Source organism: Trachinotus anak, unplaced genomic scaffold (assembly GCF_046630095.1).
Source record: "Trachinotus anak isolate AG129_WGS33_773 ecotype Australia unplaced genomic scaffold, CSIRO_AGI_Tana_v1 ptg000001l, whole genome shotgun sequence".
NCBI lineage: Eukaryota > Metazoa > Chordata > Actinopteri > Carangiformes > Carangidae > Trachinotus > Trachinotus anak.
Window position 1 is genome coordinate 9,008,696 of NW_027273852.1, and position 20,531 is coordinate 9,029,226.

The 20,531-nt window shown below is 40.0% G+C and overlaps 2 protein-coding genes and 1 long non-coding RNA gene across 8 annotated transcripts in view; 2 read left to right on the plus strand and 1 right to left on the minus strand.

The window, feature by feature from the left end:
• Positions 1 to 1,643: 1,643 nt before the first annotated feature.
• Positions 1,644 to 15,899, plus strand: dlx1a (distal-less homeobox 1a). The gene is made up of 6 exons (XM_071474714.1): positions 1,644 to 1,774; positions 2,306 to 2,361; positions 11,222 to 11,442; positions 12,731 to 13,323; positions 13,588 to 13,787; positions 14,176 to 15,899. The coding sequence occupies exons 4-6, from the start codon at positions 13,014 to 13,016 to the stop codon at positions 14,425 to 14,427; spliced, it is 762 nt and encodes a 253-aa protein (XP_071330815.1). The 5' UTR covers positions 1,644 to 1,774; positions 2,306 to 2,361; positions 11,222 to 11,442; positions 12,731 to 13,013; the 3' UTR covers positions 14,428 to 15,899.
• Positions 4,419 to 20,019, minus strand: LOC139618629 (uncharacterized). The gene is made up of 4 exons (XR_011689761.1): positions 19,909 to 20,019; positions 19,644 to 19,775; positions 18,111 to 18,214; positions 4,419 to 8,649 (listed from the first exon to the last, which is right to left on the minus strand). It is a non-coding gene; the product is annotated as an uncharacterized lncRNA (long non-coding RNA).
• The window catches only part of itga6a (integrin, alpha 6a), a 33,802-nt gene continuing 32,919 nt past the window's right edge, over positions 19,649 to 20,531 (plus strand). For 5 of the 6 annotated variants that reach the window (XM_071474648.1, XM_071474639.1, XM_071474671.1 and 2 more), the window contains exon 1: positions 19,995 to 20,116. The gene's annotated coding sequence lies outside the window, so the exon portion shown is untranslated. Of the gene's footprint in view, positions 19,791 to 19,994; positions 20,117 to 20,531 lie in introns of those variants that run through there. The other variant, XM_071474653.1, reaches the window with a different exon arrangement.

Below are 20,531 nucleotides of genomic sequence, written 5' to 3' on the forward strand. Positions count from 1 at the left end.
GATGTTGAGTGCTGCAGTGCGATGGTGTGCTGTTACACTGCATGAGGCCTCGGCTCCACTTGGATTCTGATTGGGTCTGTAAGATCACAGCCACCCCTCTCCCCTCTCTCTGCCAACCCCCTCCTCCCTGAGGCTTTCTCTCTCCACATCCTCCCTGCTGATTATCACCACTGCCAGAGCTGACTCTTGCACTCCAGCTGCTGTCCACACTGTGGCTCTGGGGCTAATTTAACCAGGCTGCATGGAGGGAGAAAACTTATTCACACAGACCCAGAGAAGCTGAGCTGTCACACAGCAAAGCTTCTCCCAGGCTTTAGCTTGTTGCCCTCTGCAGAAACCTCCATCAACCACTGCTGCCACTCACTACAAAAAGAGCCATGCTGCTAACACTACATGCCTTTCCATCAGGTTTTCCCTAGTGGACTGTTTAAACAATATCCAGAGCTACAAATGTTCAGAGGAAGGTCACAGGCCTCTTAACATGGAAAAAGTTCATCAGTACAAAATAGACAGCAGAGATTTCTCCACCGACCAGCATGTGTTGCTCTCTGCAGGTGTTTCCTCTGAGCTAAATTATGGCAGAGTTCTGCCTTCATTGTCTGGGTAAGGGCGACTCTCAACTCTCATCTTCAATGTGAAACTCAATCCTTAAGCTCCTAATATATAAAACATACATGCAGTATCTCAAGAGCTACTGTATATCAAAGCATTGTGTGTTTCCATTACAAAGCAACCAGGAATGACAAAGGTGAATGATTTGATTTCAGTTCGGTGAATTTGATGCTCTGACAACTCCTTTTTCAAAGCAAGATGACTGAGGCTGGAAAGTGAGTTTGAATTGTTATTTCTGCATTAGGGAATTTCAAGTTATTGCTATTTGATAGAAGCAAAGGCTGAATAATTTACGGAAGTATTGTCACATCATGGAGCTCCCAAAACATCGATTTGACTTTGTGAGGCTGTGAGGGAGAAAAACATAGTAATTGGCCAGTTGAACAAGTGGCTTTGGACTAGGACAAGAGGTGGATTGTGAAGATGACAGGAATTGGAATGAGGACTTGCCTTAAGGTTTTGCTAAATATAATAATAATGATAATAAAAATGAAAAGTGAATTTGAAATGCAGCTTGCAGAACATGCTCATTTACATTGAGAAACTGGTTTCTCAAATCTTTGATCAATATATAAATGACAGATTTTCACTCTAAAAAATACAGTTTATGCTTCCAGTGGGAAATATTATGATTTATATTTGTATTTAATTCTGTATGACAGTCAACCATTCAAACAATATGCCCACCATAAACATCAGATCTACCCCATGCCCTGGCATATATCCATAAGCCACTTGGACACACGCCAGCAGCTCTTGGAGGAAAGTCTTGTCTTACTTGTGAGTCTCTGCCAAAGCAGCATTATATGAGTGTTGATGGGGAGAGTCCTCTGTCAGCCCGCGGGGCTCCGGTGTCTCTGTGCTGGGCCGTCCTGGGTCACACAATTGGACAGAGAGGGCAAGACGCTGCGCCACAATCCCTGTCCCTCCCCCCAGCCCCGCCATGTTAAATGGGAGCATTGTGACTGCAGACCTGCTCTCATCTTCATGTACACTTTCTTTTTTTCTCCTTCTCGCAGTACATAATGACCCCAGACTATGTGACGACAGGCATTGTATCCGAGTGGGCGACCACATAGAAATTAAAGATGAGGATCTGATTCAGAGGCAGCTGCAGGTCTTTTTCTGCTGCATGGTGTCACTGGGTCCAGAAATATTTAAGGTGTGTGGGTATAGGTTTGTGTATGTGTGCATCTGTGTGTCTGTTGCAATATTTATTAAATCACCTTTCACATCCTCACTCTGTGTCGAGCCAAGTGGTAACAATTGATTAAATCAAATTTCTGCCCAGAGCAAGAATTCAATTATGACATTAGACCTGTAATCTGATGCATTCCTTTGTTCAAAGGAACTGTGTAAATTGTCATTATGGTATAGCCACATTATGAATACCTGCAATTTCACTTATTTATATCATTTCAGACATTTTCAGAGGTGGTGCATGTATTAGGCATGTGAAAGGATTTCAGTATTAGATGTGCAATGTAGTCTGAGTGCATGGTTTGAATAGGCATTTTTTTCAACAGGTGCATGGTTACACATACATTAAATACACCGTGGACATACATACAACAAGGATTAAATAGTCTGCAACCTTTATTTCAAGACGAAAATGAAATAAAATGTTTCACATAAGATGTTCAGTAAAAGATAATTCCACTTTAATGTTTTTCTTTTTTTTTCCCCTCCACAGAATTTCCCCTCCATCAGTCTTCGCAGCGAACAATGTGGTCACACGACACCTGGCAGGTATTTAATCTCTCGTAGTCATTTTATCTGGGAATCCCCCTATTTTTCAAATATGAAGTGCAATTTAGAAATCAAACCCAGCTGCACTGATCGCTGGCAGAGGAGTTATGAGAAGATCCTTTTTTTTTTTTTTTTTTTTCTCCATTTAACTAAAATGCTTTGAGAACTCACACAGTGAACACACAGCTCACTGTGCACAACAAGACAGGTCCTGGAACATTTACACAAAGATAGAGATAATGCTTTCTTCCCACAAAGGTGATTGATGTGCCATTCACTATGATGAAAAACAATACAAATTACACACATGCAGGTTATGCATGGGTTCATATTACATACAAATGGAATATACACCACGAAAAAAGAGTACTGTATCAAAGATGTTTTTGGTATTTATTGTTAGTCATATTTTTGAACTCTTATTTATATTTCACAGAATTATTTTCCATACACACATTTTGCAGCTACTGTAAGAGTATGAATTCAGCACTTTGTACCAGCTTCAGTCATCGTGCTGCAAACTGCAAACTGACCACAGCGATAACATCTCAGGTCTCAGAAGGCAATTAAAAAGAAATTACCTCAAATTGTGGCTAATTTTGTGTTGTCTACTATTTTTCCGTGTTTATTTTGAGCGAGGTTTTTTGGAAACTCCCACTTTTTAATTGCACCAAATGCTTATTTTAGATCTTTTTTTTTTTTTTACCAGTCTGTCTTTCCACTGGCCTGCAAAATCCTACAGATGCTATCAACAATGATTTCACTGTGGCTGTTTCTGCCTTATACACGCACACACACACACACACACATATATATATATACAATGATCTGGTGCATGTATAAATAATTCACATAGGTCAAGCTTTGATCCTCTGATAGAGCCTCTCGGATTGCCAGTAGTGGCAGGAAAACCAGTAGATTGAAAATGAGGAATGCATCAAGGGGTGTGCTGTTTACTTGTAGCACGGGCAGCTGGTTAGCCACCCCTCTGCCATTTTACACCCCCTCCCTTGCTTTTCAATTCCATCCAGACCCCAGGCTCGGCTACTAACTGGGGGCTGGAATATAGTGGACTGGGGATCAATGCGGCCCTGAGTGAAATGTCAACTGTGGCCCTGCGATGTGTCAGGCTGTGAGGGAGTTGTAATGGCTATTGATCCACTGTGCGCTTAATGCAGAGCTGCCCCGCCACAATGCGAGCCAGCTGCAGCAGAAAGATATATGTATGAGATGAGCTAAAACTGAGAAAATAGAAAAGAAAGAGCCCACAGTTTTGTCCCCCTCCTTTCATCCCTCCCTCTCTGGCTGCAGATTGATCTTCCTCTTCCTGCTGATTCTAACTGGGGTCTGTCATTATCTTACTCTGTCATTAGGGGCTCCATTGACAGCCTTGGCCTGTCTGTGTCACTCTATTGAGACAGCAACACTTTTCCCATGCAGCGTTCCCTACATTTATTAAAATCTGTGACAGCCTTGTCTTAGCTTTCTCCATAGATGGCTGCGCTTCAGGCAGCGGTGCAGCAGTGTAATTGGAACATGAGGCTCTCCGTCCCCGGCTAGTAATATCTGTGAGGTACAGCTGTAGGTCAGACTGGTTTATATGAGACTGACTATGAAGAACAAAGTCAGACCACCTCTGTCTGAGGGTCAGTGTAGTGTGTGCTCCTAGGGGCAATGGTATAGACCCTACATTTATACCTGCATCTGTGAATCACATGTGTATGATGAGGAGTCTTCACACTGCCACCGTTAAAGAAAAAAATAATATTTCCAAAATGTGAAGTAAGGGACTGTATGAAAATGAATGGATGAGGGGGGTGAAAAAAAGGAGAGGGTTATATTTTCCCTTTTTTTCTGAAAAGGAAGTTTCTGGGGAAAATGGGAAAGTGCCCTGAAATATTTTTTTACCAGTTAGATTTCAGTTTGTTCTAAAACAAATGTAAAAAGATAGTTACATCAAAAAGATTAACTCTGTGTGTTTACTCTCCTCATGATAATCAACTGGAAGCTAATAGGATGTGAATGTCAGTTTTGAGGAAAAAAAAGACATAGAACGTTTGTTATTAGTGACTCTGCCTTCACTTTAATCTGCATCCAGCACAGAAAGCAGAACAACAGCAAAGTTAAATGTGTCAAAAAATGTTAACAGCTCTTGGTTCAAAAGTAAAGAATACTTGGAATATCCGATAAACAGGGCCCATCATTTTGTTATGTTTGCCAACATGTTGGAAAATGTTTATTCCACTCGTAATGTTTGATTTGGGTGCCATATGAAAATTGTTAGATATAAATTAGAGAACACCATCTCAAATTCTTTGTCTGTATTTAGTTATTTTTGGCAAAGTGAGTTGAAATGTGTCATATTTTTTGAGATATGGAGGGGAAGATGTTGTAAGTCAAGAAAATATTAATAAAGGTTTTGAGAGTCTCACTTGTTAAAAAAAAGTGAACTATAAGGTGCAGCCATCCCTTCTGCATCCCAATAATTTTCATAATGTCCTTAAGGAAAGCAACCCTTTTATTTTTGCAATGACCACCATCCGTTTTGGCTTTAACCAAAGAATTTTAAAGGGTTTTATCCGGCCAGAGATTTCTAAATTTCTCAACTATCAACAAGCCAAAAATCACAAATTTGCCTCAGAGGGCTTTAAGATTTGTAAATCATAGGACACTCTTTGTGCTGAGGCTCTCAACAGAGCAGCAACTATGTGGAAAATGACCATAGTTACACAAAACCACACCACCACACTGTTTTAGTACAGAGTTTTTATACCATGCACTTCAGCACATACTTCAGTTTTTAGGGACAGTGCAAAAATTACTGGGGTAGGGAGAGGTGCTTTATTTATATTTTTATCTTGACTTTCCAACACCTACCCTGATATCTCAGAATAATACATCACCATTAGTAACTAAAAGTGCATAAATAATTAAAGATGGTGCAGTCCTATTTAAACCTTTGTGTGGGGCAATAACTTTCTCAGTGTTGCCAAATTGCACGTTAGAAGTGGATTTAGTTGGTGCCATATTCATGGCACACATAGTAAAATGGTGTCACCTGTTACCTGAACATTACAGCATTGTACCCTGATACATGTGAGAATGATACATAGGAGAATAAATGTGGGTAAGCCAAATTAACCTGTTCATAAAAATGAATTTATGCTCAAATATCAAAACAGCTGCAACTTCAAAGAAGCAGATCTGTTTGGTTCTGTGTCAAAGGGAGAAAACAGCTTAAAAATTGTGCCAGATTTCAATGTGAAACAGAATGAAAACAGTAAATGAAAGAGCCCGTATGAAGCAACCCAAACAGTTTTTGTTCTTACAGTCCTTACATAACCTAAATTTGTGATCACATGATTATTGTTTTGTTGTATTTTCTGCTCCCGGACCATTACTGTGGGGTCTTGACAACTTGAAAACATTTCTGAGGCTGTCAGGAAGTGCACAGTGGGGTGCACTGAATTGAGATTGGTGGTTTGTGGGCTTGTGTGTGTGTGTGTGTGTGTGTGTTTGTGTGCTACACAGAAGCGATGCTGAGTATAGGCTGGTGGTGGGACCAAGCTGCTTCTCCATGTTACAGGAGGCACAATCGGGTAGGACCAGGGGGTCTCTGGTTGTCTTGGCCCTGTAACACACGAGACTGCTCAATGGGACGGACGTTATTGGGGGGTTGGGGTGAAACTGATGACATGGTGTGTGACAGAGACTCATCATTTGAGCGTGATACAAGTATTTGAGCTGCAAGGCTATAATGTTGCTCGGCTTGTCTGGAAAGATTTATTCCAGATTGCAGCGCCTGAGGGGTCAGTGGCCATACTTGTGGGAGGTTTGTGCAATAATGCACTTTTTGGGGGAAGAGATTGTGGACATAATGAAACAACATACAAGAATCTGTTGGTGGAGTGGGAGCATGAAAAACAATCAGTATATTTATCTAACCATCTATCTATTTGTAGACCAGTGCTTAAAAATTTATTGATCATTTTTCCCAGAACACAGGAAAACGGAGCTTGTAGCTCTCTTACAGGACACGGTGAAGAGTTAATGTAGTATTTGCTGTCTTGCAGATTTGCATATGTTGGATACTTCCTGAAATACAATGAATTTCTGTCTCCACAAAACTTGAATTTACGGCCTCGCCCCTGCCTGACAGAAAGAAGCTCCTTTTTTTTCAGCGAGAGGGAAGAAATGTTTAATCCAACACCCACTGTGAAAGGAAAAAGTAATGCATATCTCACTATCTCGTCTGTCTCCCAGCGAGATGAAATTGAAATTTTAATGCATTTTAGAGTTTTTCCCTCGAATGGAGACGCTGATAGACACGGGGATGTCATATTTACAGTATGAACACCCATGGTTTAATGCACTCTACAATACTGCCATCTCCAAGTTCTTTGGAACAAAACATGCTCTTGAACATAAAGGGAAGGCAAAGAACAAAATTATTCCTCAAGCTTTCTATCAAGCTTCTGCATTCATGGCAAAGTCTAAAGGGCATGTCAGTCCTCCTGCCTCTGAGAGAGGTAATTATCCTTTTCCTGTCAGAGAACAACAAATGATAGCCAACTATGGGGGTGCATTTTCAGGAGCTGAAATTTGTCAATAGGAAGGAGAAGGAGGTTTAATTTTCTGGCAGCTGCATATCTACTTTTATCATGTTTTTTTTTTTCAATGGTCATTTGTTCCATGTTTTCTTTCTTTTCACATGAGCTTGCACGGGGTAGTGCTGTTTGTTTATGTCTCTGAGCTTCTGAGGGTGTATTTATGTGCCCTGCATTAACATACCTATTTATAGTCCTACACTTTCTTACAGTCACCTTTTTTTCTGTTGTGACCATTTCACAGATTATATATTGTCCAAGTAATTTCCCTTTCAGCATCTGTGTTTTTTACCTTTCAGAGAAAGCAGTGAATGGAGGGAAAATTATCACAATTACTCATATAATTGAGCCGTCTTTGTAGCAAGTGCAGCTTCAGTAGCCCTTTTTTTCCATCAGCCAAAATGGTTTCATTATATGGGTTTTTCATATTCCCTGACACAGGGCTCTGCTGAGGGCCTGGCGCGTGGATGAGATGCAGGATGAACAGAGCGAATCATTAAGGTCACAGTAGGAATAATTATCCCAGCTATGGAAAGAGCATCTACAGCCTTTTTTCTCCCCCGGCACAAATGCAATGTCCACGGCTTTTAGTCACAAAGAACTTTGTTACAAATGGAGCTTCCACCTTCTACTTATACAAAGAAGAGAGGGGGAGAGCAAGACTTGTATCAACATGACAATTTTCCATCATTAAGACTAATGACAGGCACAGACTGTGGGGATCAAGGGGAGCACAAAAAAAGAGGCGCATTCAGGTGTTGGCTGAGTGCTGACCTCCTTCCTGTCTTTGTTGGAGACTTAACTCTTAACAAAAACTAAAAAGGGGTTTCAGACTAAAGGCGCGGTGGCAGCTGAACGTCAAGCAGCCCAGCTCTCCAAATTTGCATGTTTTCCATTTGCAGGGAAATAAATTCAATTAGACCTACGTGTAAAGAAGTTTAATCAATCGTTGTTTTAGTGTTGGTGAAATTATTCCCCAGCTCATAGCTACGTTATATTGATTTCATCCCGTGGCAGTCCAGCTCTTTCACATCAAACCCAGAGTTTATTAAATTTTGATTTTCTTTAAGATTGATTTTCTGATAAGTTGATGATTTCATACTGTAACATGTGGCAAGGATGAAGCGTCAATGTGACACTAGTTTCTTTTACAGTTTAGCTGAATTAAGTAAAAGCCATATTTTTCCACGTTCTTTCTCCCAGCCTTCACTCCGGTAATTGGTCATTTTGCAGCCAATTTCGGGCAGGTTGGATGCTTGCTGCCATGGCCTGACCCCTGCTGCTGCTGTAATGGGGACAACATTTCTACCAGTTCGCTGGGGGCTTTTCCACACTGTGACCACAGCTTTCTGAGGAGAGAGCTGCTCTGAAGACTGAAAAGGGGAAAGGAGTTGAAATATGACTTCTCAACTCCGCACTGACCAGCTTTAAGTCCTATTATACATGTGTTAATTATAGATTCCTTCTTTCTATCCACAGAAGTTTTTGCACTTGGGAATAATAGAGCTACTTGGCTCATAATTTTTCAAAAATGTTCTGCTTCTGCATGAAGAAAAAAGCAACAATATATTAAAAAAAGCAGCAATCTTCTGAGCAACAAGTCCAGTTTGGAATCCCAGCAGTGGTTGATCAGTACATCCCCAACGGGTGTGATACAGTTTCCTCGTATGGTCATCAGTGTCTGAAACCAAACAAAGCAAACATTACTTCTCAGCACAAATCAACACTATTTCAGTGTTTTTAATTATTTAATAGCTATAGAAAACATTCTAAATATTTTTAAAACAGGATTTGAAGCTGCTTTCACTCCCAAACTGACAGATCTTTTAATTAAAAGAATAACAGGTTAGTAATGTTTAGATTTTTGTATTTTTTTTTTTAATTATTTGAATAAACTTAAATACAAAAAATGACTCATTGGACCCTTAAAATATAAATAATGTAATTGTTTCTTACAATAATTAAATCCAGAGAGAGGGACTTCACTTGCAGGTAATATAATCCAGTTATAAAATCACACAAAATTGTCACACAAAAATAAACTTGGGAATAATGTTTTTAAATACATTAAATTGTTGTGAGACAGTAAATGTGGTTTAGGCTGTTTGTTATTTTCTAAAACCAGTAAAAAAAAAAAAAAAAAACCCAACTTAAACATAGTTTTATTTTCTCCCTGTATCTCTCCTGGCCCTTATGATAATGCAATCAATTAACCAGTGTAACAATCTTGTTTCTCAGATATTATGATTCATTTTTTGTTTACATATAACTCAGTAAACAAAATCAATTCACATTTTGATGCCACACTGAACATGAAAATAGACACTGAATCGAGTTAATTGTAGTGCATCTAGTTTGCGTTCATTGATGCCGCAAATTACAGGATGGCAGCGAGCAGCAAAACCAGACAGGAAGCAGAACAAAAGGCAATTTCACTTGTTTGATCCACTGCCTTTAAAATGTGAAATACAACCTTCATATAGTGTGACATTTCTGCTGCCAGTCACTCGCCAAATTGTATTTGCATTTGTAGCTGAGGTGATGTAGTAATAATGTCCATAAAGGGCAGTTTAAAAAAAAAGGATGAGCAACTGTATTAATGTTTTGAAAAAGCATCACAGAGTGTGGGAACAATTTATTTTTTATTTGAATTAGTACATTTGAGATTGACATTTATGCAGGGTGATAGGCTACTGAGTGCATGCATCGATGTCATAGCAAATAAAAGGTGTGAAAATTGATCAAAACGTGAATTTTTAGAAAAGATGTAGTTGCAGATACAGTATTTTGATTCAATCAGCTGAAATGGTCAAATACCTTCAGACATGATTAAGCTGAAGCTGGAAAAAAAAAAAAATCAAATCACTTAACTGCATCCTATAAAAACTAAGAAATGCATGCTTTAAAGCAGCATTGTGTCTCCTTCATGGGGAAGGGAAATAAGAAAAAAACAAAACAAAAAAAAAAACCTCACAGTTGCCTGCACCTCCAATGACAATAATTAATCACTGCTCACATGCAGAGTCTGCAGGGAGCACAGGGAGCTGAGCCTCCACACAGCATGGATACACACTTTACCAATGCACCGCGGTCGGGATAATATTTGGTGGCTGTTAAAATGTGGGTTGGCATGGTAGTTGAGGAGGGCTTTCTATCACCGGACTGAAATGAAGTCTGTGACATCTTGGCCCGTTTACCCCCCCCCCCCCCCCCCCCCCCCCCCCCCACACACACACACACACACACACACCCCACACCCCCTCCCGCCGTCTCTCCACCTCTGCACTAACCCTCAGGTGAAGAGCAGCAGGTGTTAAAACACCCTCAGCCACAGAGCTACTCACTCCTAATGAGTCCTGCCTCCGCGCTCCATCCGTGCATGGAGGACTTTATTTTTAGTGCGGCTAGTTAGAGCCCCGCTGCCCTGCCGCAGGAAGGAGCGCCGTGGCCTGCGCTGCCCTCCTGCCAGCCAGCCCAGGAGTCAAATTATAAATTAAAGTGGTAATATCACCATCCTAATGACACTGAGGATGGCCTGAGAAAATCCCTCGAATAAAGACTTCATCTGTAAGATTGCAAGACAAATCTGAACTTCGCAAATGATTGATTTTTCTTGCAAAAAGGTAGCCTATCACTAAAACGAATAGAATATGTGCAGCACTGCAGTTCGTTCCTCTTCAGCCTTAAATTACATTCACTTCAAAAAAAAAAAAAAAAAAGCCTCCTAATTATTATTGCTATTATTATTAGTAGTCCCGTGGTATTATTTTACATTTTTCTACAAATTCTGCCTCTATTCTGTTAATGGTTCTGCTCACAGCCGCGTTTCAGTTTGCAGATACTATAATCGTGGGAAAATAATGACAGTTATCAGTCGCACCCACCAAGTACCCATAAAAATCTGTCCTCTGTTCTGGAAGATGATAATTATTGGTTGTACTACCATTATCACTGTCGTTGTTGATAGAGGAAATCTTGAAGCATTTTTCGAAAGTAATTCCAGAGAAATCACTTCAAATTGGCCTATTTTAGGGGACAAGGGACCCGCTTTCGTTATAGCCTAATATTTCACAGAAATCTTTAAATTCAGGCATCCGCAGCCGCCTGGCACACTGTGGCACACACGCCGTGATGTCAGAGCCTGCATTTTGATAACACATTTTGCAACTTGCTAGTTCTGTTTTGAGATCAATTATGTAATTACACTGATAATCACAGTGACGGAATTTAACTGCCTTTAATTTGTTATTCAGGTGGAGTTGGAGGGACCGCGGATGGAGCAGCGAGGCTGTGTTCCTGCTCTGCACAGACACCAGAAGAAGAGCTGCAGCCTGCAAATGAATCCTAATAATATGAGGAGCTGCGGGATACTTTCTCCTTCTTCTTATTTCACCATGTGCATCCTGAGGAGGCTCTCTGACCCCGGATGGCGCGGATTTATCTGCTTCTTTTCCATCACGTGATTTTTTTTTAAGTAAGTGGACAAACGTTGCCTTTTTTTTTTTTTTTTAAAAAAAGCTGCTGGTTGAAGTAAGATATTGTTTTTAAATGTAGCCTGGTTAAACCTCTGCAGAGCAGTGATCCTGTTTGGGCGTTGAGGTGTGGAGGTCTAAGCTTGCAGCTCAAGAAAAATGTCTCCTGTTTTGTCAGTCGTCAGTTCAATTAAATCAAATGTCCATGGATAATTATTCTTGTTAGGCTGCGGGAGGTTGGCCGCACCCCCACCCCCCCATCCTCACTTAGATTCATGCTAATCAAAGGTGCCAGTGTTTAACAAAACTCTGACCATTAATTGATCGCGATAGAAGGTGCGTAAAGTCGCCTGGAAAACATTTCAGGGTGATAAGAAAATAGGCCTATGTGCATTCATGCATGGCTGTGTTGTAAAACAGGCGAGCTTGGGAGGGAAAATCTGTCCGAGCAAGGAAATAAACCATTTTCCCACGATTATACTTTAGATCATATTCTTATAAAATGATTCAAACTTAATCCGAAGTTACCAGGTGCGCTGAAATATTAACATCGACTTTTATCTAATTGCATGTGAATCTGTTACGGCTGAATGGCTATGAAGTTAATAAAAAAAACATTGTTTACTAGCTATATATATCCTATATATGATGTTGTTCAATGTTTTCAGCTGTTTTTTTTTAAACATCATTAGGCCTAGCCTATACCTGAACCAATAAACCTCCTCATTTGACATCAGAGCAAACTGTTTTAATATCCCACTGCTGCCAGGTGTAACTGAGACCTCAAGCCACTGTAAGTGTTAAATACATGACTAATTACAGACCTACTTATGAAAATTGATCACTAGTGTTATGCTAATACACCTTCCTCCTGATAGAGCATTAGGAGCTTTAATCAAAAAAGCTTTAATCAAACTGGCCAGCAGACAGAGCAGCTTTAACGAGGCTGGAAATATTATTTAACTTTATTAAATAGCGTTTAGACGGATATACGATAAACGCACTTCTGAATACAATATGACAGACCTGGTTTTGTAGTATTATAGAGTGCTGTACAAATGTAAATTCTAACATTTGATTTAATATTACAATTTTTGGATGGTGTTGAGACAAATGTAAATTTGAAACATGTCATCACCTTATAATATCGAATATTATTATTTGGTTTCCAAAATAAAAAAAAAGATTATCATTAATAATAATAATAATAATGATAATAATAATAATAATGTGAATCTTGACATGTCAAGAGGAAATCTGAGGTTTTGTGGTTTTCCTTGACTTTATCAGGTTCTTCGGACCCAGCCCCAGCGTCGCCAATCGGCTTCCCTCTTGGAGAGGGTGGACCAATCAGCGACAGTCTTTGATGAATATTCATGAGTCCGAGATTCAAACCTTTGAGCGAGTTTGTCTTGGTCCACAGCATCATACCTAGGACTTTTCACAGGCACAAACTACATTTTCTTATGAATGGAAAGAGAAAAAATCAGTTCGGCTTAAATTGGGACCCATCCTTCACTGAGATCATAGAAGGAAAACAACAAAAGCAAGACAAGCGGAACCGCCAGAAGAGATGACAATGACTACAATTCCAGAAAGTCTTAATAGCCCTGCCTCAGGAAAAACCGTTTTCATGGAGTTTGGACCCCCGAGTCAACAAATGTCGCCTTCCTCCATGTCTCACGGACACTATCCCATGCACTGTTTACATTCTGCAGGTCATACCCAGCACGACAGCTACAGTCCAGGTTCATCGTTCCCCAGATCTTTGGGTTATCCATACGTAAACTCCGTCGGCAGCCATTCCACCAGTCCATATCTCAGCACAGTACAGACTTACCAAAACAGCTCGGCACTCACACAGACACGGTTAGAGGACACAGGTAAGTGTGCAACAGCATCTTAAATATTAACTTTCTGCGTTAGCGCGGCTGTCTACTTTATAGAAACCTCGCTGCATTGAAAAGAGGACCCAGACGTTGGAATTAGGCTTGGTAATTATTTATTGCGTAACGCTATAAACAATGTATGCAATTAAGGATAATTATACCTAAAGTACAGCGCTGGAGTATTCATTGCTGCGCAGCACTGTTGGCTGCAACTGCTTCCTCATTTTTTCCGTCTTTGCTCTTTTCTGTCTCCCTCAGCTCCAGAAACAGAGAAAAACACAGTGGTCGAAGGCGGAGAGGTTCGATTCAACGGAAAAGGCAAAAAGATTAGAAAACCAAGGACTATCTATTCGAGTTTACAACTTCAAGCTTTGAACAGGAGATTTCAACAAACTCAGTATTTGGCGTTACCGGAGAGAGCTGAACTAGCAGCGTCGCTGGGTCTCACTCAGACACAGGCAAGTCCATGAAACAGACTCACAAATAGCTTCACTCTGCAGTAACATCCAGGAACTATTTTTCACAACATAGCAACGTTATTATTACTACTATTATTATTATTACTAGGCCATTATAATCACTACAATTACTAACATTACCATAGACTACAAATTATACTATATGGCACATATATAGATATATGTGGAGAGAGAGAGAATATTCACTGTAACGACAATAATGCCATAAGCAAAGGAAGTATATTGATAGTCTATTATATTTTCTTGACCTTGACCTTTTTTTCATGAAATCTGTTGCGTGCGTAAAGTGTGCGTAATTTTTCAGAAGTGTCTTTTAGTCTGTTTTTTTTTATCCTCAGTTTCATTTTTATGTCCTTTGTCTTTCCAGGTGAAGATTTGGTTTCAGAATAAGCGATCTAAATTCAAGAAACTGATGAAGCAAGGTGGGGGCACAGTTGACACCAACGCCTTGGCCACTGGCCGTGGACTTTCGAGCGGCTCTCCCTCGGTGGCACCTGTTTGGAGCTCGCCGACCACCGTGAAGACTTCAGTGGGCACAACCGGATCTTACATTCCCAGCTACACCTCATGGTATCCAACCACACACCAAGAGTCTATGCAACAGTCACAGCTCATGTGAACAGAGACCTCAGCCCTCGACTCTGCTCATGGCCCGTGTCAGGATGGTAAAGGGGCTTACAGCCGCTCAGCGCGGCCCAGCACTGATAATGCACAACACCAACCCCGGAGTTTGCTGCCGCATGCCGCCAGCCGACACAGTGGCCTCCTCATACCGGACGAAGGCAAGCAGCAAAGAAGAAGAAAGAGGAGGAGGGAGCTGGGAAACTGAAAAGGCACGCAATGCGCCCAAGGGCAACAAGTCCGTGACAGTCAGCGGAAATCGAAGACAAATGGATCATTTTTTTGGCTGCTGTTTATCACTTTTGTGTCAGTTTCTATTTTAAAAAAATCATATTTGTGCGAGTTATTCTATTGTTGAGCTGTAGGCTACATGTTTATAAGAAAACACGTGTTTGTTTACGCCAGATGTCGGGCCCAAGGTGATGAAGACCTAAAAATCAATCTGCATTCATCAACAGTTAAAGGTTAATTAGGCCACTGGGGCGTTTTTTCTGACCAAATAACAACAGTTTATAAATCCCACCAGTAACCATCCGGTCATTATGCTTACAGCACATTCAACCACAGAGCATATTGTGCAAAGCCTCAAATTGCTACTATGTTGTTTATATGTGTTTGTTATTTAAGTTAAATTATTCAGACTAGTTTTTCTGTTGAGGTCGGTCATGTGTTCATTTTGTAAGTGTGTTTGAAATAACAACACTGTGTTGTTAATGCTGCACTAATGCAAGCAAAGCTTTTCTATGCCGTGCCCCGATGTTATGTGAAAAATGTAAAAGGCCTGACGATTTGCTGCTTTAGAAAAAAAAAATCATGAGGGTGAGCAGTTCATATGTCACTGTATTTTGTACATAATTTTCAGATTTGTTTTTGTGCTGTTCTGGATACGCTGTGAAACAGGGTTTTAGGCTTTCTGTATTTGTCGAGATGTGTTTAGTCAACATAGAAAATATTTAGTTTTGTATTGATCACTTTAATTTATTGATCTGTTTCTGAAGTTTATGTACATAATGTGCAAAGTTTCAAAAGCAGTAAAATAATGATTTAAATTATGTCAAGAAAGGTGTCTAATTCAAACCCCCCCCCCCCCCCCCCACCCCCACCCCCACCCCTCCTGTGAAAACAAAGGCATGGTGCAGGTTTAATGTGAGCTGACACAAAGCAGTATCATGTTGGTTATTGTAGCAGGCAGCATGTGAGCGCGTTTTTTTTTGTGGGCTGCAAAAGGCTCGTCCTTTAGATTTATGGTCGTTTAGCCTTCATGGGTTTGTGCTGCTGCTGCTCACTGGTTGCAGATGTTGTCAACATCTGGAGCAACCTAAGACTTAGAAATGTGATGTTGCATCTACAAAAAAAAAAAAAAAAAAAAAAATTCAACTCATTTATGCATCTACACGTAAATGTGTAGACGTGAGGTTGAGCTATAGCCTACCGTTTAAAAGTTAAATGGAAAATAAACAAATAATGACATACTACGCTAAATATATCACACACAGTGAATCCTATATAAGCTGTGTCGCTTATTTTATTGTGGTATAACCGTGGCGGTGCGGGAGACCTGGATTCATTCAACAACATCGCTTATTTCTCTTCAACTTCTCCTATAGATAATCTTCTCTCTACTTGTCTTTGACAATCCCCATTTTCTGCCATGAATGGGAGAGATCAATTGAGTGTGTTAAGTGAATAATTGCGCAAGAGGCAGGTGCTGCAAAAACACTGGATGAGCAAGCGGGACACAGGGCGGACCAGACAGAGACCGGTGAAAGTGAAAAGTTCAAAGGCCCTCTTTGAACTTTTCACTTTATTCACACGCTTTATTCATTAACTATATTACGCAATTTTGCAGTGAGCATTTTTATTTGTTTTTAATCATAAAATGCTACCAGGTTGGTTAGCTATAAATTTTCAAAATGTAAAAATGTTTTGAGTGCTTGCATTTATCTTTCTAATGATACAATTTTTTATTTTTATTTTTAAATTTTATTTATTTATTTTTATTTTTTATAATAAATGCCTGAAAGATAAAACTACATTAGCCTAAATTACCTGTCAATTCAAGCAACATTTATGACACTGGACTATACATTGCACAATAATAATAAGACAGAGGGCGAGAGATGAGAACATTTCAAAAATGAAATAATAAGGCAAAAATGTTCACGGTACAAACTTAATTTATTTTCTGACATCTTATTGTTTGTCTGATAAGGAAGAAAGAATGAAAGAAAGACATTTATTGCAAAACGCGCGACTTGCGCTTGCTCTGCTCCTGCTGCCATATCTCCATGAACATATACACGTTTTGCAATTATAATGACGCATTTGATGCATAATGTCTGCGGTCTGCACAGCCTCCCTTTAAAACTGACTGAGGCCAACATGAGTCCAGACAGGTCACAGCCAGCCACCATCACATCACAGCCGAGCACTATTCAGTTTTCATTTGTCCCATGTTTCATTTGTTTTTGGGAAATCAGACCACACAATGATTCATTAATGTATCATCTCACAATGTAATATTATCATTATTACTAGACTATTATTATTATTATTATTAATATATGCAGCAACATCATCATCACACATTCATAACCGTCAGAGTAACTTAAAAGAAATAAGCTCTGGTCTAGTTTATCTGTAATGTTTCGTCTTTGCAGAACATCCTGTGCTTCAGACCTGCCCTCTCCATTGTTATTTTAATTCAAAGCGCAGAACAAATAGGCTACAGTCCTTTGTGAACAAGCTTACATATAGAATAAGCCTATGTATATTTCAATACCATTAAGACAGAATATGAATTGTGCTGTTGCTGCTGAAGGGAACATAAATCTGCCTACCTAGCCCTAGAAAGGCGCAGCTGCACATCCAAGAGGGTCAGTGTTATTTCGCTGTATTCTCCTCTTGATTATACGAGCTGAGCCCATCAAACCCAGCATAATTACAGTAATTTCGCCCTTATTTATTCTAATGCAGTTTCCTATCTCTGAGGTAATTATGAGCAATTTTTTTTCGCACGGAGGATCTTTTTGCGTTGACAAAAGAGATAGTGCTCTGAAAGAAATTTGCTGCTGCCATAGAGAGAGAAAAAAAAAAAAAAAACATAGCGAAATAGGTGAGCTGCCATTTCGTCACTGTTCCCTTAGACTTAGCCTATGTATAAGGCTGGCAAATTGCTTGCAGGTGTACATCACGGAGTTGTCAATGCGAAGAGGCTTCAAAATTAGCAAAGCACAATGCAAGAGTAATGAAAGCAGCGACCAAATTAAAAAAAACCAACTTGTGTGTCCCCCCCCTTCCTTAGGCTACATTTCCTCTCGGTGTGAGCAGCTTGCTGAGCTATAGGACTTTTTTTTTTTTAACACCAGCTCCCTGGTTACATGTTAAATACACAGCAGACTTCTTTTTCTTTAACCGAAGTTACAGGATAAAATAGGCCTTGGATTTTACCATAAAGGAACTGGTATTTGAAATAGTCCTGGATCATCAAAGAATCAGCAACATTCACCGATTTGAATAAGATGAAAAAATAAATAAATGTCACGGCGAGGACAGAAACTGGTGAATTATCCCCGTGACGATAATCAAGTCTGTTTCCTGTTTTGAAAGATCTGAAATGCATTCATTCAGTCGCCACGCAACTTTCAATTAAAATGTAAGAAATAAGCATCTAGCACACACCTTTCAGCTCGGTGTTGAAGAGGCCGGCTCCCTCTGAGGGGTTTCCGAAATCAGCATGGAGGCAGATGAGCAGCAGCAGCAGCAGCAGCAGCAGCAGCAGCATCCTGCAGCACAGAGACACGATGAGCGCTTAAATCCCACAAAATGTGTCCCATGTGTTGGTCTGAGCTATAGCAGCAGAGTTCAGAATATGACTGAAAATGTCTGCTTTATTTCCCCTCTTTATAGCTGATGGGGAAAAAAATGTAGATTATTAGCATAAATGTTTACTCCTCATTACGCTGATGACATTGTGCACTCGAGATCTTGGTAATCTTTGGGGGGAAATTATGAGTAATTTTTTTTTAAAATTTAAAGCAGCAGTTACCATGCAATTCAGGCTAATTCTGCGTAGGCTCCACACGGATATAATTATCGTTGAGTCAAGATGTTAGGCTAAAAACTATGCATTGATATTCCCATTTATTATGTACATACAACTTTGACAATGTTGATGCTTGAAATAGCGGGAAATTGTCTTGTGTAAAAATTACACCCCATATTAGGACATCTAAAATTGCGAAGAATTATATAGTAATTGCAGGCTTTCAGATTTGAAAGCCAGAATGCTCAAACCAGAGCAAATGTGGATGAAATTACAGATCAGGGTATAAATTAGGAGGGTATGGCATTTACAAGTTGCCTAGAGAAATGCAGAAGTATAAACCACAGCAGCTCTTAGCCATGAATGAGGTCACATGGAGCATCCAGAAATCCTGTTTTATTTTTCGGGAAGAAAGAAATATTGTAAAAATAATTCACGGAAGTAGGCTAATATTTAGGAATCTGTGCTGATTACTTCACAACTGGTGTAAGGCCACACACAAGTGAATGGTTGGAGAAAAACAGCTAATATTGTCATTTCAGTCCATGGTGCTCACGATCATACTCTGTACAAATGACACAGATCCGCTTAAAGGCTAAAAAAAAAAAAAAAAAAAAAAGTCTGTATACATGTAAGATGTAATGTTGTGTTGGTGTAGGCTACAGACCTGCTGCATGTCTGGGATCTGATCGGCCCCAGGCAGGGAGGAGGCCACCATCATGGAGATATAGCAACTGCTGACAAGCTACAGTCCTAATTATGTACAAGGAAACGATCCCACTTTATGGCCCGTGGTCGTTTGAAGGGAAGCGTGGGACAGACAGAAATGATCATGAATGGGAACTAAGTGATGTCATTGTGTAATAATAAACCCTGTCTATCTATCTATCTATCTATATATCTATATATAGTAAATTTTGTTTTTTGACGTGTGCTTGTGTTCTCCACATGAGCCACATTAATAGTAATGTAGGTCAATCTGCTCGTCTTCTGAGATCAGAGACTTTACTTGTGAGACGTGAGAAATGTTTCCATGATGTTGTAGCTCCGGGCCGTCTTGGACCGAGTTCCCCTCTCTTTTTCTCTTGTTAGGCTGACTTCATAAAACGTCTGGAAAGCGGCTCTCTGACTCCAGAGAGTCTGAGGATCCTGTGCTCATTCATACCCACCCTCATCTTCCCCTCCAGCATGCCGGGGCGTGTTGTTGTGTTGCTTCTCCCTCAGCTCAGCCTGTGCTCCGGGCCTGAGCCTGTCCGCCTGCTTGCCTGATACCCGGTTTGGCTAATCACCTTCTGACGGAACTACGGGAAATGAATGTAACCCGACACAGTTTTACACGCAAAGAATTATCTTAGGCTTGTCCACGCTTGTGATAGCAACCTAACACACTCATGTTATGACTGAAAATAAGAAATAGCCTTTAATTAGTGTTACCTTTTAAGTAGACTGGGCCTAAACGTCCGCCTAGCTTAAAGTGGAACGGTCCTGATTAACTTAGCTTACAGCTAGTTCCCGGTGGTTGCTAAGGAACGCAACGGCAGTTAGCATAACATGCTAGGCTACATATGTTTGGTAGCAGATTCAGGTGTGAATTTATCCGGCATTTCCCGAAGATTTTAAGTTAACCATCACCAAAATGAAGGTAAATGTAATATTTAAGATAAGATACTGAATCACTTTAACGCGTTTGTGTCAGATAGGGACGGAGATGGAGGAGTCTCCCATAACTGGTTAAATATAAGTCAAATATTAAGCTAACATCATTATGATTTCATTTTCTGAAATAACGCCATTTGTTGGAAAGTCATGCAACACTCACCAAGTATTCAATGTATGCTGTAAAAAAAAAAAAAATCACAAAGGCTACCTATATTGCCGTGAAATAAAATAGGCTAAAATTGTCTGAAATACAATAAAAATAGTCCTCATGCAGACATAGGCTATAGTCTATTTGTTATTTGGACTGTTGCAGAGGGAAGACAGTCTAACACAAATTCTCCTCAGCCATACAGTGTCTGCAAAGAAAGGGAGAAATGCATTGCACAGAAAACGCTTTT